This window comes from Dendrobates tinctorius, unplaced genomic scaffold (genome assembly GCF_039654945.1).
Source record: "Dendrobates tinctorius isolate UK_male_01 unplaced genomic scaffold, ASM3965494v1 ptg000046l, whole genome shotgun sequence".
NCBI lineage: Eukaryota > Metazoa > Chordata > Amphibia > Anura > Dendrobatidae > Dendrobates > Dendrobates tinctorius.
In genome coordinates this window covers 83,608,121-83,624,095 of record NW_027361714.1, presented here as the reverse complement: position 1 = coordinate 83,624,095, position 15,975 = coordinate 83,608,121, and the positions used below count along the sequence as shown (strand labels likewise).

Below are 15,975 nucleotides of genomic sequence, written 5' to 3'. Positions count from 1 at the left end.
TTTGTTCATTCTGCCTCCACAAAAATCGGAATAGAAAGCGATAAAAACATGTTATGTGCCTGAAAATGATACCAATAAAAACATCAGCTCGTTCCGCAAAAAACAAGCCTGCACATGACTCTGTCGGCCGGAGTACGGAAAAATTATAGCTGTCAAAATACGGCGATGCAAAAATTTGTTACAAAAAAATTCTTCCAAAAAAAAGCGTCTTTTAGTGTGTGACAGAAGCTAAACATGAAAAAAGGGTATAAATTCTCGACCCGAGGAATAAACTCGCCATATCACTAATACCGCATGAGGAACGGCGTAAAAAATAAAACCAATTCTTCACCTTTTGTGGATTTGTGCATTCTGCCTCCCAAGAATCGCAGTAAAGGCGATCACAGTGGTTCCCCCCCACATATGAGTATCAGCGTACTCAGGACAAATTGCACAACAACTTTTGGGGTCCTATTTCTCCTGTTATCATTGTGAAAATTAAAAATTTGGGGGGAAAAAAGATTTCTGTGGAAAAAAAATGATTTTTTTATTTTCACGGCTCTACGTTATAAACTCCTGTGAAGCACTTTGGGGTTAAAAGTGCTCATCACACATCTAGATAAGCTCCTTGGGGGGTCTAGTTTCCAAAATGGTGTCACTTGTGGGGGGTTTCCACTGTTTAGACACATCAGGGTTTCTCCAAACGTGACATGGCGTCCGATCTCAATTCCAGCCAATTTTGCATTGAAAAAGTCAAACGGCGCTCCTTCCCTTCTGAGCTCTGCCATGCACCCACAAAGTGGTTTACCCTCACATATGGGGTATCTGCGTACTCAGGACAAATTGCACAACAACTTTTGGGGTCCTTTTACCCTTGGGAAAATAAAAATTGGGGATGAAAAGATCATTTTTGTGGAAAAAATATGATTTTTTAATTTTACGGCTCTATTTTATAAACTTCTGTGAAGCCCTTGAGGGTTCAGAGCTCTCACCACATATGTAGATAAGTTCCTTGGGGGTCTGTTTTCCGAAATGGGGTCACTTTTGGGGGTTTCCACTGTTTAGGCACATCAGGGTTTCTCCAAACGTGACATGGCGTCCGATCTCAATTCCAGCCAAAAAAGTCAAATGGCGCTGCTTCCCTTTCGAGCTCTGCCTTGCGCCCGAATAGTGGTTTATCCCCACATATGAGGTATCAGCATACTCAGGAAAAATAGTCCTGTTACCTTTGGGAAATTAAAAATTGGGGATGAAAAGATCATTTTTGTGGAAAAAATGATTTTTTTAATTTTACGGCTCTACTTTATAACCTTCTGTGAAGCCCTTGGGGGTTCAAAGTGCTCACCACACATTTAGATAAGTTCCTTGGGGGGTCTAGTTTCCAAAATGGGGTCACTTATGGGGGTTTCCACTGTTTAGGTACATCAGGGCCTCTCCAAATGCGACATGCCATCCGCTCTCAATTTCAGCCAATTTGACATTCAAAATCTCAAATGATACTCCTTCCCTTCTAACCACTGCCGTGCACCTAAAGATTGGTCTTCCTCCACATATGTGGTATCGGTGTACTCAGGAGAAATTGCACAACAAATATTGTGATTCATTTTCTCCTGAAACCCTTGACAAAATAAAAAAAATTGTGTCCAAAGAAAAATTTTGGGGAAAAAACGTTAAATGTTAATTTTTTCCTTCCACATTGCTTCAATTCTTGTGAAGTACCTAAAGGGTTAATAAACTTCTTGAATGTGGTTTTGAACACCTTGAGGGGTGCAGTTTTTAGAATGGTGTCACTTTTGGGTATTTTCTGTCATATTGACCCCTCAAAGTGACTTCAAATGTGAGGTGGTCCCTAAAAAAAATGGTTTTGTTAATTTTGTTGTAAAAATGAGAAATCGCTGGTCAACTTTTAACCTTTATTACTTTCTAACAAAAAACAATTTTGGTTTCAAAATTGTGCTGATGTAAAGTAGACATGTGGGAATAGTTATAACTATTTTTTGTGACATAGCTCTCTGATTTAAGGGCATAAAAATTAAAAGTTTGAAAATTGCAAAATTTTAAAAATTTTCGCCATATTTCCGTTTTTTCATAAATAAGCGCAAGTTATATCGACAAAATTTTACCACTAGCATGAAGTACAATATGTCACAAAAAACAATGTCAGAATCAGCGGGATCCGTTGAAGTGTTCCAGAGTTATAAGCACATAAAGTGACAGTGGTCTGATTTCAAAATTAAGGCCTACCTATTAACCTACAAAATGGCTTGGTCGTGAAGGGGCTCATGACACATTTAGATAAATTCCTTGGTTGGTCTAGTTTACAAAATTGGGTCACTTGTGGGATATTTCTACTGTTTACGCACAATTGTGGCTCTTCAAATGCGACATGGCATCAGCTCTCATTTCCAGCCAATTGTGCTTTGAAAAAGTCACTGTGCTCCTTCCCTTCCAAGCCCTACCATGCACCCAAACAGTGTTTTTTCTCCCCACATATCTGGAATCCGCATACTCACAAGAAATTACACAACAACTTTTGGGGTCCAAATTCTTCTGCAACCCTTTAAGAAAAAAAAGGGCTAAAAGTTCATTTTTGTGAAAAAAAAAAAAGTTTGTTTTTTGTGTTTTTTTATTTTCATGGCATTACGTTATAAATTTGTGTGAAGCACTTGGGGGTTCAAAGTTCTCACACATATCTAGATAAGTTCCTTGAGGAGTCTTGTTTTCAAAATGGGGTCACTTCTGGAGGTTTTCACTGTTTAAGCACATCAGGGGCACTCCAAACGTGACATGGCGCCCGCTAAATAATACAGCAAACCACTGTACAGAGTCTAGAGTAACTCTGCTGCCTCATTATAGTGAACATCTCACTATAGATAGTGAAGGTAGTGAATACCTCAGCGTTTTCATCTAAATCATATCGTTTGGAGATTTAGATGTAAACCCCAATGTAAGTGCTCAGTGTACAGCGCAGGATAAATGTGATTCAAAATGTTATATAAAATGTTCTCAATAAAAGCTTCAACTCAGTCCACAAGAGAAGCAAACCCCCACTCAGGTCTGTCTTCTGTCAAGGGAAATATAGGGGGCTTCCACTTTACTGGTAGCACAAAAGCTCTGGAAGAGCACTATGTCTGCTCGCCCCTCCCCCCCCCCAAAAAAAAAAAAAAAAGAAATCCAGCAAATTCTGCGCTCCTAAATCCAAATGCCCCTCTTCCTTCTGAACCCCAGTGTGTCTAAACCACATTTATGTCCACATGTTTCACATATCTGTAGCAATGACAACCCGCTTAATTTATGGGGCACATGTCTACAGATTCATGAACTGGACATAGTGTAGTGGGCTCTACAATGTACAGGCACGCAAATTGCAGATTTGCAATTTTCTCTCTGCAACATCCACTGCTGCTTGTTTCTGGAAAACCCCCATGGAGTCGCTACACTTGGGAGATAAATTCCAAGAGAGTGTATTTTCCAAAATGAAGTCACTTGAGTGGAGGATCTGCTTTGCTTGTAATTCGGGGCTCTGTATTTGGAGTCTACAAACTATTTTATGAAAATGTGTTCTCCAAGAGTCAAATGATACTCCTTCCCTCCCGAGTCTCACCATGTGGCTAAGCAGTACTGTACAGTAGAAATTGTATAAAAAAAATTGATTGCTTTTTTACCCATTTCTCCTTGTGAAAATGTAAAAACAATTTTTTTGTAATGAAAATTTAATCGCTGCACCCTTAGATGAATTCAGTGAGTGTTGCAATTTGTAAAATAGATTTACTTATGGGGGGGAGTTCTGATGTTCTAGCACCTCAGGGGCTATATGGGGAATCTTTGTACTCAGGAGAAATTGCACAACAAAGTGTATGTTCCATTTTATCCTGTTACAGTTGTGAAAACGAACAATTTGGGTTTGAAGCAACATTTTTGCAGAAAAAATATCTCTTTTTTATTTTCACTGCTCAACGTTCTAAAATTTTATGAAGCACCTGTAGGTTCAAAGTGCTTACCACACCTCTAGATAAGTTTCTTGAGTTTACCACCACATATGGGGTATCTGTGTACTCAGGAGAAATTTCACAATAAATTGTAGTGTCCATTTTCTCCTGTTACTCTTATGAAAATGAAAAATTTGGGACTAAAACAACATTTTTGTGTCAAAATTTATATTTTATTTTTCTTCTTTCCATATTGCTTTCATTCTTTAAAGCTCCTAAAGGGTTAATAAACTTGTTGATTGTGGTTTTGAGCACGATGAGGGGTGCAGTTTTTAAATTGGTGTCGCCTTTTGGGTGTTTTCTGTCACATAGGGCCCTCAGAGTCACTTCAGATGTGATGTAGTCCCTAAAAAATGGTTTTGTAAATTTTGTTGGAAAAAAAATGAAAAATTGCTGATTAAGTTTTAACCCTTCTAACAAAAAAAGTTTCAACAATGATGCTGATGAGAAGTAGACATTTGGAAGATTTTATTAGTTATTTTGTGTGGTATATATAACTATCTTGTTTAACTGCATAAAAATTAAAATTTTAAAATTGCAAAATTATCACTTTTTTTGCAAAATTTTCGATATTTCATACATTGAAATCATATTGAACAAAATTTACCACTTATAGTACATGAAGTGCAACATGTCACGAAAAAACATTCTTGGAGTAACTGGAATATACTGGAGCATTTCAGTTTTATTACCTCATAAAGTGACGTTGGTCAGAATTGTAAAGCTTGGCCTGGCGAAGAAGGTGAAAACAGGCTTGGGGTGGTGAAGGGTTAGCCCTTAGCCCTGATTTAGAAAAAAATATTTCCGTTTTGTACTTTTATGCTGTTATTTTTGTGTATTCAGCAATGTGGCTTTTTTTATGCTTTACAGGTCATCGGGCTGATGTCGAAGTTTCAACAGAAGCTATGTATTCTACAACCAGAAGAGAAGGTTTTAATGATGTTGTAAGGGGAAGAATATTATCTGGAAACTTCTTCCTTCTAAAACAGTAGGTCATTGTTTTTGAAAGCCACTGTTGGCAATGTCATCCTGCTGTTGGCTCCCTCACACAATGTTTTCTTTTAATTTTGAAACTGCAAGAAAATTATTAATTAAAAAAACCTAGGTACAAAAATAAGATTAAAAGGAGTGGTCCCTCCATTAAATATTAAATTAATTGTAAAAATTATAAAGCCCCAGTTTTAAAAAAAAAAAAATTGGGACGCTGTGTAAAATGTAAAGAAAGCATGAATGATTTAGAAATCTCTTAGGCTGGTTTCACATTTGCGTTTTTTAGCGCTGGAAAATAACGCATACCTGCGCATGCGTTTTTTCCCCTATATTTAACATGGGTGCGCATACCTGCGCGCTGCCATGCGCATGTATGCGATTTTCATGCGCTGCGTTTTTTTGGGGTATGCGTTGGTATTTTCCAGACGCAGCATGTTGCATTTTTTGGCCCTGCAAAAAAGCGCATGCGCACATATGCGCACGTTTTGCGCTAAAATTGGCCATTATAGCCTATGGGTGCGCATATGTGCGCATTGGCATGCTTATGTATGCGCTTTTTTGCACAAGCGTTTTGTTTTTTTTTAACCATGGAATTTAGGGGTTTGGGTTAGAGTTAGGGTTAGTTAAAGGGGTTTAGGGTTAGGGTCAGGGTTAGGGTCAGGGTTAGGGTTAAGTATGGTTTGGTTAAGGGTTAGGGTCAGGGTTAGGGTTAAGTAAGGTTTGGTTAAGGGTTAGGGTCAGGGTTAGGGTCAGGGTCAGGGTTAGGGTTAAGTAAGGTTTGGTTAAGGGTTAGGGTCAGGGTTAGGGTTAAGTATGGTTTGGTTAAGGGTCAGGGTTAGGGTCAGGGTTAGGGTTAAGTAAGGTTTGGTTAAGGGTTAGGGTCAGGGTTAGGGTCAGGGTTAGGGTTAAGTAAGGTTTGGTTAAGGGTTAGGGTCAGGGTTAGGGTCAGGGTTAGGGTTAAGTAAGGTTTGGTTAAGGGTTAGGGTCAGGGTTAGGGTCAGGGTTAGGGTTAAGTATGGTTTGGTTAAGGGTTAGGGTCAGGGTTAGGGTTGGTTAGGGTTAGTTAGGGTTAGGGTCAGGGTTAGGGTTAGTTAGGGTTTGGGTTAGGGATAAGTATGGTTTGGTTAAGGGTTAGGGTCAGGGTTAGTTAGGGTTAGGGTCAGGGTTAGGGTTAGTAAAGTCTTGGTTTGGGTTAGTGTGAGGGGCCACCTAATGTTGGAAAAAACCGCAAACGCGGTAAAAACGCACTAAAAACGCTTACAAATGCATAAAAACGCTGCGTTTTTTTCATGCATGCTCATAAAAATGCTTGAAAAAAACGCAGCAGTTGTATGCTTTTGTATGCGTTTTTTTAATGCTTTTTTTGCGGGAAAAACGCGCTGCAAAAAAAAGCAAGTGTGAAACTAGCCTTAGGCTGGTTTCACATTTGCGTTTTTTAGCGCTGGAAAAAAACGCTAACCTGCGCATGCGTTTTTTCCCCTATATTTAACATGGGTGCGCATACCTGCGCGCTTGTAAGCGCATGTATGCGATTTTCATGCGCTGCGTTTTTTTGGGGTGTGCGATTGGATTTTCCAGACGCATCATGTTGCATTTTTTGGCCCTGCAAAAAAGCGCATGCGCACATATGCGCACGTTTTGCGCTAAAAATGGCCATTATAGCCTATGGATGCGCATATGTGCGCACTGGCATGCTCATGTAAGCGTTTTTTTGCATATGCGTTTTTTTTTTTTAACCATGGAATTTAGGGGTTTGAGTTAGAGTTAGGGTTAGTTAAGGGGGTTTAGGGTTAGGGTTAGGGTCAGGGTCAGGGTTAGGGTTGGGTTTTGGGTCAGGGTTAGGGTTTAGTATGGTTTGGTTAAGGGTTAGGGTCAGGGTTAGGGTCAGGATTAGGGTTAAGTATGGTTTTGTTAAGGGTTAGGGTCAGGGTTAGGGTCAGGGTTAGGGTCAGGGTTAGGGTTAGGGTCAGGGTTAGGGTTAAGTATGGTTTTGTTAAGGATTAGGGTCAGGGTTAGGGTCAGGATTAGGGTTAATTATGGTTTTGTTAAGGGTTAGGGTCAGGGTTAGGGTCAGGGTTAGGGTCAGGGTTAGGGTTAGGGTCAAGTATGGTTTTGTTAAGGATTAGGGTCAGGGTTAGGGTCAGGATTAGGGTTAAGTATGGTTTTGTTAAGGGTTAGGGTCAGGGTTAGGGTCAGGATTAGGGTTAGGGTCAGGGTCAGGGTTAGGGTTAAGTATGGTTTTGTTAAGGGTTAGGGTCAGGGTTAGGGTTAGGGTCAGGGTTAGGGTTAGGGTCAGGGTTAGGGTTAGGGTTTAGGGTTTGGGTTAGGGTTAAGTATGATTTGGTTAAGGGTTAGGGTCAGGGTTAGGGTCAGGGTTAGGGTCAGGGTTAGGGTTAGTAAAGTCATGGTTTGGGTAGTGTGAGGGGCCACCTAAAAATGTTGGAAAAAAACGCAAACGCGCTAAAAACGCATACAAACGCATAAAAACGCTGCGTTTTTTTCATGCATGCTCATAAAAATGCTTGAAAAAAACGCAGCAGTTGTATGCTTATGTATGCGTTTTTTCAATGCGTTTTTTTGCGGGAAAAACGCGCTGCAAAAAAAAGCAAGTGTGAAACTAGCCTTACAGCCATATTTTACTCACAATGGAACACATATCAGAAGTTAAAAGTTACTGTATTTTTCAGATTATAAAACGCTCCGGATTATAAGAATAAAAATATAGGAATTTTTTATTTGTTTATTTTTTTTTTTTTTAGTAAAATGGTGCTTCTTATAATCTATGCATCTTATTGCTTACCCAAGGGTGGTGGCTGCGGTGAAGCTGGGTCCCAGGGTCGCTGCTGGAGGAGGCAGGAGTGGAGTGATGCCTCTGACCTCACGTTGGGATGAGGGGGTGTCCGATGTGCAGTGCGCCGCTGCGGGTGTCCGGTGCTGCGGGTGTGTCCGGTGGTGCTGCAGGGGGCTCTGCCGACATTTTGTGAAAGGCCAGAGGCCTCGCAGTTCCATGGCTTCCTGTGCAGTGACCTCCAGGAAAATGGCGGCCGGGGGCGGCGCCTGCGCAGATAGAGATCTCAGCATCAAGATCTCCGGAGCTTAAATTTCAGCGCTGATGTCGAGATCTCCATCTGTGCATGCGCCGCCCCTTGGCTGCCATTTTCCCGGAGTCCACCGCACAGGAAACTACGGAACTGCGAGGGCTCTGGCCTTTCACAAAATGTCAACACTGCCCCCTGCATCACCGGACACCCCAGCAGCACCGCCGGGCACCCCTTCATCCCAGCCTGCAGCAACGGTACCTGTAAGGTATATACGCATTATAAGACGCACCCCCATTTCCCCAAAAAAAAATTGGGGGGAAAAAGTGCATCTTCTAATCCGAAAAATAAAGTAGATATTTTTCCATTTATTCTGAAAAAAATAACTATTTTAAAAATTGATAGCAGTGGCTTTCTTTTCATTTTACACAGCATCCAAACTTTTTTTGAAATAGGGGTTGTAAAAAAGTAAGCTGCTTAAAAACAATTACAGTAGCTCCAATGAATGGAAAATGAAAAATTTTAGTTTTTTTTTCCCTCTAAAATAATTTTAAAAAATGGTTTGATATTGCTGTAATCACACTGACATGAAAAATCATGACGCCAGTTCACATGATGTATGCCGTTAAAAAAAAAAAATTGCAAAAAAACAATATCAGAATTAGGTTGTTATTTTGCACTTTCATTGCACTTGGAATTTTATGTCTGATTTTCACTACAAAGTAAAATTAATAGTGTCCAGCAATAAAAGGGCTATGTGGATAAAAAAATTTTAAAAAATTGCTTAGTATACAATTGCACAAAAGAGGCTTTTTCAGGGTGATGCGGTAACTACCACCCGGGCTTGCTGCATCCTGGGAGTGCACTAGTTCAAATACCTGAACAGCTAAGCAATGCAGTCCATTTGTGCTGTATTAGTTCTTGAGTTTTTTAGAGGATTTTTAGTCCTCATTTTGTGCTTTTTTTCTACGAAGCTTCTTGCAAAAGCCAAAACTTTTTTTATTTTTCTGTCCGCCTTGCAGTGTGATGGCCGCCGATCAGCTGCAGCACTCAGGTGACCTAACCATGTCACCCAGCGCTCACATTGCTGAAAGGGTGCCACACCAGGAGGTCAGTATATGGTTTTTATTTTCCAAGGAGCACTGTTGCATTTAAGGAGCAGTTATTCAAGTAACTGACAATTTCTTTAATATACCTAGACCAACATGACTAGGTCGCATGACCATAACAGAAAATCCCAGAAAAAAACGAATACTCTATGATATGTGATGTGCTCTACCTGCAAAAGCCGATCGAAGACTTCTGTTTTTTTTTAATCTTTATTTCTTGTACATGCTCATCAGCTCCTACGCTTGCTGGAACGCATAAATGTGTAGGTTTTTCAGAGAGTTCCTTCTTCTAATCTATGGCAACACATTTTTCTGGATCCTTTGGAGCTGTGTTGCCCACGGCCCATATACATTTTGTTCCGTTTTATCTGTTTGTAAGCGACACATTGAAGACTGCCCATTTTGCTTTGAGCATATTCAAAATCACTTTTATAATATATTTTGATTTTTTTTTTAAGTCATCTAATTTGCACCCAATCTCATTGCAAATTGTCTTCTGGTTTGTTTCAGAAACTATGAAAAGTATTTCCTGAAGGCTCAGAAGGTGCGACGTTTGATAGCAGATGACTTTGTGAATGTGTTCTCATCTGGGGTTGATGTCTTACTTACTCCAACCACCTTAGGAGATGCAGCTCCTTATGTAGAGTTCATCCAGGAGGATAACAGAACTCGTAGTGCTCAGGAGGACGTCTTTACACAATGTGCCAACATGGCTGGTAAGCGTTATTTAAGAATTGTCTCGAATACCATAGTCATGGCAAATATTGCATCACAATTTATTACTATTAGTGATGACTGCAAGTACTCGTTATTTGAGTTTGCCTAGGGTGCTCAGGTATGCATAAAGGTAACACAGGTGCTCAAGTGACATGTTCAAGTTCCTGCACCCGCATGTTTCATAGCTGGTTAGACAGCCACAAAAGATGCCGGGATTGACTGACATACAAATACATATATATATTTACCGTATATACTCGAGTATAAGCCGACCCCCCTAATTTTGCCACAAAAAACTGGGAAAACTTAATGACTCGTGTATAAGCCGAGGGTGCACAGTGAGTGGCCTCAGTTATCTGCAGTGTGTGGCCCCAGTTATGATGCACAGTGAGTGGCCCCAGTTATGATGCACAGTGAGTGGCCCCAGTTATGATGCACAGTATGTGGCCCCAGTTATGATGCACAGTATGTGGCCCCAGTTATGATGCACAGTATGTGGCCCCAGTTATCATGCACAGTGAGTGGCCCCAGCTTTGCTGCACAGTGAGTGGCCCCAGTTATCATGCACAGTGAGTGGCCCCAGCTTTGCTGCACAGTGAGTGGCCCCAGCTTTGCTGCACAGTGAGTGGCCCCATCAAGTTGCTGCTGCCGCTGCCTCCCTTACAAAAAAAAACAACCTGTATACTCACCTCAGTCGCTGCCCCCTGCTCATCAGCGTTGCGCTCTGCAGTGACTGTGCAGGCAGAGAGCGCGATAGCGCTCTCTGACCTGAATGTCACTGCAGAGGACGCAAGACAGCAGAGCGCAGGGACAGGTGAATATGCCTCCATACTCACCGGGTCCCGGCGCTTGTCTCTGCAGCTCCCCAGCTTGTTCCATGTTGTCGGCGCTGCTCTCTTCCTGGTTCAGCGGTCACGTGGTACCCGCTCATTAAATATGCGCATATTTAATGAGCGGGTACCATTTGACAGCTGAAGCAGGAAGAGAGCAGCGCCGACAACATGGAACAAGCAGGGGAGCTGCAGAGAAGGGTGAGTATGATCTGACACCCCCGCTCCCCCTCCCCTGCCGATCCCCCCGTATATGACTCGTGTATAAGCCGAGAGGGGGACTTTCAGCCCCAAAAAATGGGCTGAAAATCTCGGCTTATACACTAGTATATACGGTATATATATTATAGGCTAGATTAGGAGTTTGCAGGTATCATTTCATGTGTCTGCTGGGGGTATTAGGCCTAAACCAGATTTTTTTCTTTATTGTATAGTGTAGAACAGTTATTGTAACTATGTAATATATGCAATATACAGCTCTGGCAAAAATTAAAGAGACCACTGCAAAATTTTCAATTTGTCTGATTTTTCTCTTTATAGGTATATTTTTGAGTAAAATGTAGATTGCTCTTTTATTCTGTAAACTACTGACAACATGTCTTCGAATTTCCAAGCATTACATTTTGTATTTATTTTCAGAAAATTAGAAATGGTCAGAATAACAAAAAAATGCAGTGCTTGCAGACCTCAAATAATGCTAAGAAAACAAGTTCATAATCATTTAGAAACAACAATACTAATCTTTTAACTCGGGAAGAGTACAGAAATCAGTATTTTGTGGAATAACCATGATTTTTATTCACAGCTTTCATGCATCTTGGCATGCTTTCCACTAGTCTTTCACACTGCTTTTGGGTGACCTTATGCCACTCCTGGTACAAAAATTTAAGTAGTTCTTTGTTTGATGGCTTGTGATTATCAATCTTCCTCTTGATTTACATTCCAGAGGTTTTCAATGGGGTTCAGGTCTGGAGATTGAGTTGGCCATGACAGGGATTTCATGTGGTGGTCCTTCATCCACACATTGACTGACCTAGCTGTGTGGCATGGTACATTGTCCTGCGGGAAAAAAGTCCTCAGAGTTGGGGAACATTGCCTGAGCAGAAGGAATCAACAGTTTTTCCAGGATAACCTTGTATGCGGCTTGATTCATACGTTCTTCGCAAAGATTAACCTGCCCAATTCCAGCCTTGCTGAAGCATTGCCAAATCATCACCGATCCTCCACCAAATTTCACAGTGGGTGTAAGACACTGTGGCTTGTACGCTTCTTCAGGTCTCCGTCTAACCATTAGACGACTAGGTGTTGGGCAAAGCTGAAAATTAGACTCATTATTATTATTATTATTATTACTATTATTATTATTAATAATATTTATATAGCGCCATTGATTCCATGGTGCTGTACAAGAGAAGGGGTTACATACAAATTACAGATATCACTTACAGTAAACAAACTAACAATCACAGACTGATATAGAGGGGAGAGAGGACCCTGCCCTTTCGGGCTTACATTCTACAGGATGGTGGGGAAGGAGACAGTAGGTTGGGGGTTGCAGCAGCTCCAGTGATGGTGAGGCGGTAGCTCCAGTAGTGGTGAGGGGGCAGCGGGGATCATTGCAGGCTGTAGGCTTTCCTGAAGAGATGGGTTTTCAGGTTCCGTCTGAAGGATCCGAGTGTGGTTGATAGCCGGACATGTTGGGGCAAAGAATTCCAGAGGATGGGGGCTATTCGGGAGAAGTCTTGGAGGCGGTTGGGTGAGGAGCGAATAAGTGTGGAGGAGAGAAGGAGGTCTTGGGAGGATCGGAGATTATGTGAGGGAAGATATCAGGAGATTAATTCAGAGATATATGGAGGAGACAGGTTATAGATTGCCTTGTAGGTCAGTATTAGTAATTTGAACTGGATGCGCTGAGGGAATGGAAGCCAGTGAAGAGATTTTCAGAGGGGAGAAGCGGAGGAGTAGCGAGGAGATAGATGAATTAGTCGGGCAGCAGAGTTAAGGATGGACTGGTGAGGCGTGAGGGTGTTAGCAGGGAGGCCACAGAAAAGGATGTTGCAGTAGTTGAGACGGGAGATGATTAGGGCATGCACAAGCATTTTAGTAGAGTGAGGGTTGAGGAAGGGACGGATTCTGGAATTATTTTTGAGCTGGAGGCGGCAGGAGGTGGAGAGAGCTTGGATGTGTGGTTTGAAGGACAGGGCAGAGTCAAGGGTTACTCCGAGGCAGCGGACCTCCGGTACGGGGGAAAGCATGATGTCGTCAATTGTTATACATAGGTCAGGTAAGGAGGATCTGTGAAATGGGGGAAAGATGATCAGTTCAAATTTGTTCACATTCCGTTTGAGGAAGCGGGAGGAGAAGAAGGAGGATATGGCTGATAGACACTCCGGGATTCTGGACAGCAGAGAGGTGACGTCTGGGCCAGAGAGGAAGATCTGAGTGTCATCGGCATAAAGATGGTACTGGAATCCGTGGGACTTTGAGTTGCCCCAGGCCAAGTGTATAGATTGAGAAGAGTAGGGGTCCTAGAACAGAGCCTTGGGGGACTCCAACAGAGAGAATGTGGGATGAGGAGGTTGTGTGGGAGTGGGAGACGCTGAATGTGCGGTTGGAGAGATATGAGGAGATCCAGGATAGGGCAAGGTCTTTGATGCCAAAGGAAGAGAGGATCTGTATTAGGAGGCAGTGGTCAACAGTGTCGAAGGCAGAGGACTGGTCTAGGAGGAGTATAGAGTATTGTCCGTTCGCTTTGGCTGTAAGTAGGTCGTTAGCAATTTTGGTCAGGGCTGTCTCAGTGGAGTGATGGGGGCGGAAACCAGATTGTAGATTGTCAAAGAGCAGGTTAGATGAGAGATGGGAGGAAAGTTCAGCGTGGACGTGCTGCTCCAGGAGTTTGGAAACGAATGGGAGCAGCGATATTGGGCGATAGCTGGACATAGCGGTTGGGTCAAGGGTTGGCTTTTTGAGGATAGGCGTGATTGTAGCATGTTTGAAAGCAGAAGGGAAGGTACCGGAAGTTAGTGATAGGTTGAAGAGGTGGGTTAAAGATTGGATAAGAATGGTGGCGAGGTTGGGAAGGAGGTGGGATGGGGTCAAGTGCACAAGTGGTGAGGTGTGATTTGGAGAGAAGATGAGCATGCTCCCCTTCAGTGATGTTGGATAAGGAGGTTATGGGGTTTTGGCATTGGTCTGGTATACAAAGGGGTTGTGGTGGTTGAATAATAAAGACTTGCCGTGTTTAGTCTATCTTGTTTTTGAAGTGCATGGCGAAGTCCTCAGCAGAGATAAGTGAAGTTGGAGGGGGCAGTGGTGGGCGGAGGAGGGAGTTAAAAGTATTGAACAACTGTTTGGGGTTGTGGGATAAGGAAGATACAAGGGACGTAAAGTAGGCCTGTTTAGCAGAGGTGAGAGCTGATTTGAATGTGAGTGTTGCTTGTTTGAGTGCAGTGAAGTCGTCTTGGGAATGCGTTTTCTTCCAGCGCCGTTCAGCAATTCTGGATGCTTGCCGAAGCTTTTTAGTGGTGTTATTGTGCCAGGGTTGTCTATTGATTCGTCGCACTTTTTTATGCATGACAGGGGCGACCGAGTCGATGGCTGATGCAAGAGTGGCATTGTAGAAACTAGTGGCAGTGTCTGTGTCGTAGAGTGAAGATATGGAGGACAGTGGTAGGATAGAGTCAAAGAGCATGCGAGTGTCTAGATGTGCAAGGTTTCTGCAGGGTACGCGTGTTGCTGGACATGGGTGACAGGTGAGGAGGACAGGGATGAGAAAGTGAGTAGATCGTGGTCAGATAGAGGGAGAGGGGAGGTTGTGTAGTTAGAAAGAGAGCAGAGGCGGGTGAAGACCAGGTCCAATGTGTGTCCGTCTGTGTAGGTGGCTGAGGAGGACCACTGAGTAAGTCCAAAGGAAGTGAGCGACAGAAGTTTTGCGGCTGCTGAATGGTGGGTGTCAATGGGGATGTTGAAGTCACCCATCATAGAAGATTACCTTACTCCAGTCCTCTATGGTCCAATCCTTTAGTCTTTGGCAAACTTCAGCCTGGCTCTCCTTTGCGTCTCATTGATGAAAGGCTTTTTTCTACATTTACATGACTTGAGCCCTGCCTCTAGGAGCCTGTTACGAACTGTTCTTGCCGTGCACTTCACCCCAGCTGCCATTTGCCATTCCTTTTGTAGGGCATTTGAGGTCATCCTGCGGTTGCTGAGTAACATTCGAATAAAATGACGGTCATTTTCGCCCTTTGCTGGTCTGTAGCTTTGTTGTCCCCAATGTCTGCTGCTTGACCTTGTTGTAATGGACTGTCGTGTTAGAAATTTTAAAGATGGAGGCAACATGACGCTCACTGTATCCCTCTGCTAGTAAATCCAGAATTGAGCCCTTCTTTCCTCACTCAAGACTTTTCTTTTCAACTCTTTTGGCATGGTTAAAAGTTATTTTTTAGTCCTATTACTTTTGGGATATTACTAGCACTTGTTTTGCCATTCAGGTTGTCCTCTTGGATTGTGAACACCACAGCAGGGTTTTTCATACTTTCCTTCATTAAATAAGATTTGGTTCAGGTGATCACCTAATCAGAAGCACATTAAGTAGAATGAGGTGTACTGTGGTTGGAATTCAACTGAAACTGGAATGGAATGGCTGTCAGACATGTAGAGAAGCTGATTTTTATAAGACCGTGCAGTGGTCTCTTAATTTTTGCCAGAGCTGTATGTAGCATAGATTCTTATATATTTTGTTTCAATATGTCATGTTAATTCTGAAATTGCTCTGTAATGTTAATGTCTTGTTTCTCCTCTCGCAAGGTGTTCCTGCTATAACCGTTCCTGCAGGTCTGTCTAGTAGAGGACTGCCTCTCGGCCTCCAGTTCATTGGACAAGCCTTTTGTGAAGAACAGCTTCTGAGTGTCGCTAAATGGTTTGAAAATCAAACTAAGTTCTGCCCATTAGAGTTTCATAAACGTCATGAAAATGGACACATAGTTACAAGACAAAGTAAATCTGCTTCTTCATTGTAGTCAATAAAAATTAAAGTCTGCTACTGCTATTTGTTATATCTTGACCGTATAATTCATATAGTCAGTACATGCAGTGTATACGCTCAAAAGTGTACATGATGAAAATTTCGGTAAGTTTTGCTTTGTTAGATATACCATATATACTCGTGTATAAGCCGAGGCACCTAATTTTGCCACGAAAAACTGGGAAAACATATTGACTCTAGTATAAGCCGGGTACAGTATGTATTATCCCCTCATCCCTATCCTTGTGTGCATGGCTCCTCATCCCCATCCTTGTCTGCATGGCTCCTCATCCCAATCCT

The 15,975-nt window shown here is 42.3% G+C and overlaps 1 protein-coding gene across 1 annotated transcript in view; it reads left to right on the top strand.

The window, feature by feature from the left end:
* Positions 1 to 15,693, top strand: part of QRSL1 (glutaminyl-tRNA amidotransferase subunit QRSL1) — a 132,989-nt gene extending 117,296 nt beyond the window's left edge. The window contains exons 9-11 of the mRNA XM_073576082.1: positions 4,839 to 4,956; positions 9,616 to 9,821; positions 15,459 to 15,693. Coding sequence (XP_073432183.1) covers positions 4,839 to 4,956; positions 9,616 to 9,821; positions 15,459 to 15,670 — 536 coding nt within the window. The 3' untranslated portion in view covers positions 15,671 to 15,693. The remainder of the gene's footprint in view (positions 1 to 4,838; positions 4,957 to 9,615; positions 9,822 to 15,458) is intronic.
* The last annotated feature ends 282 nt before the right edge of the window (positions 15,694 to 15,975 follow it).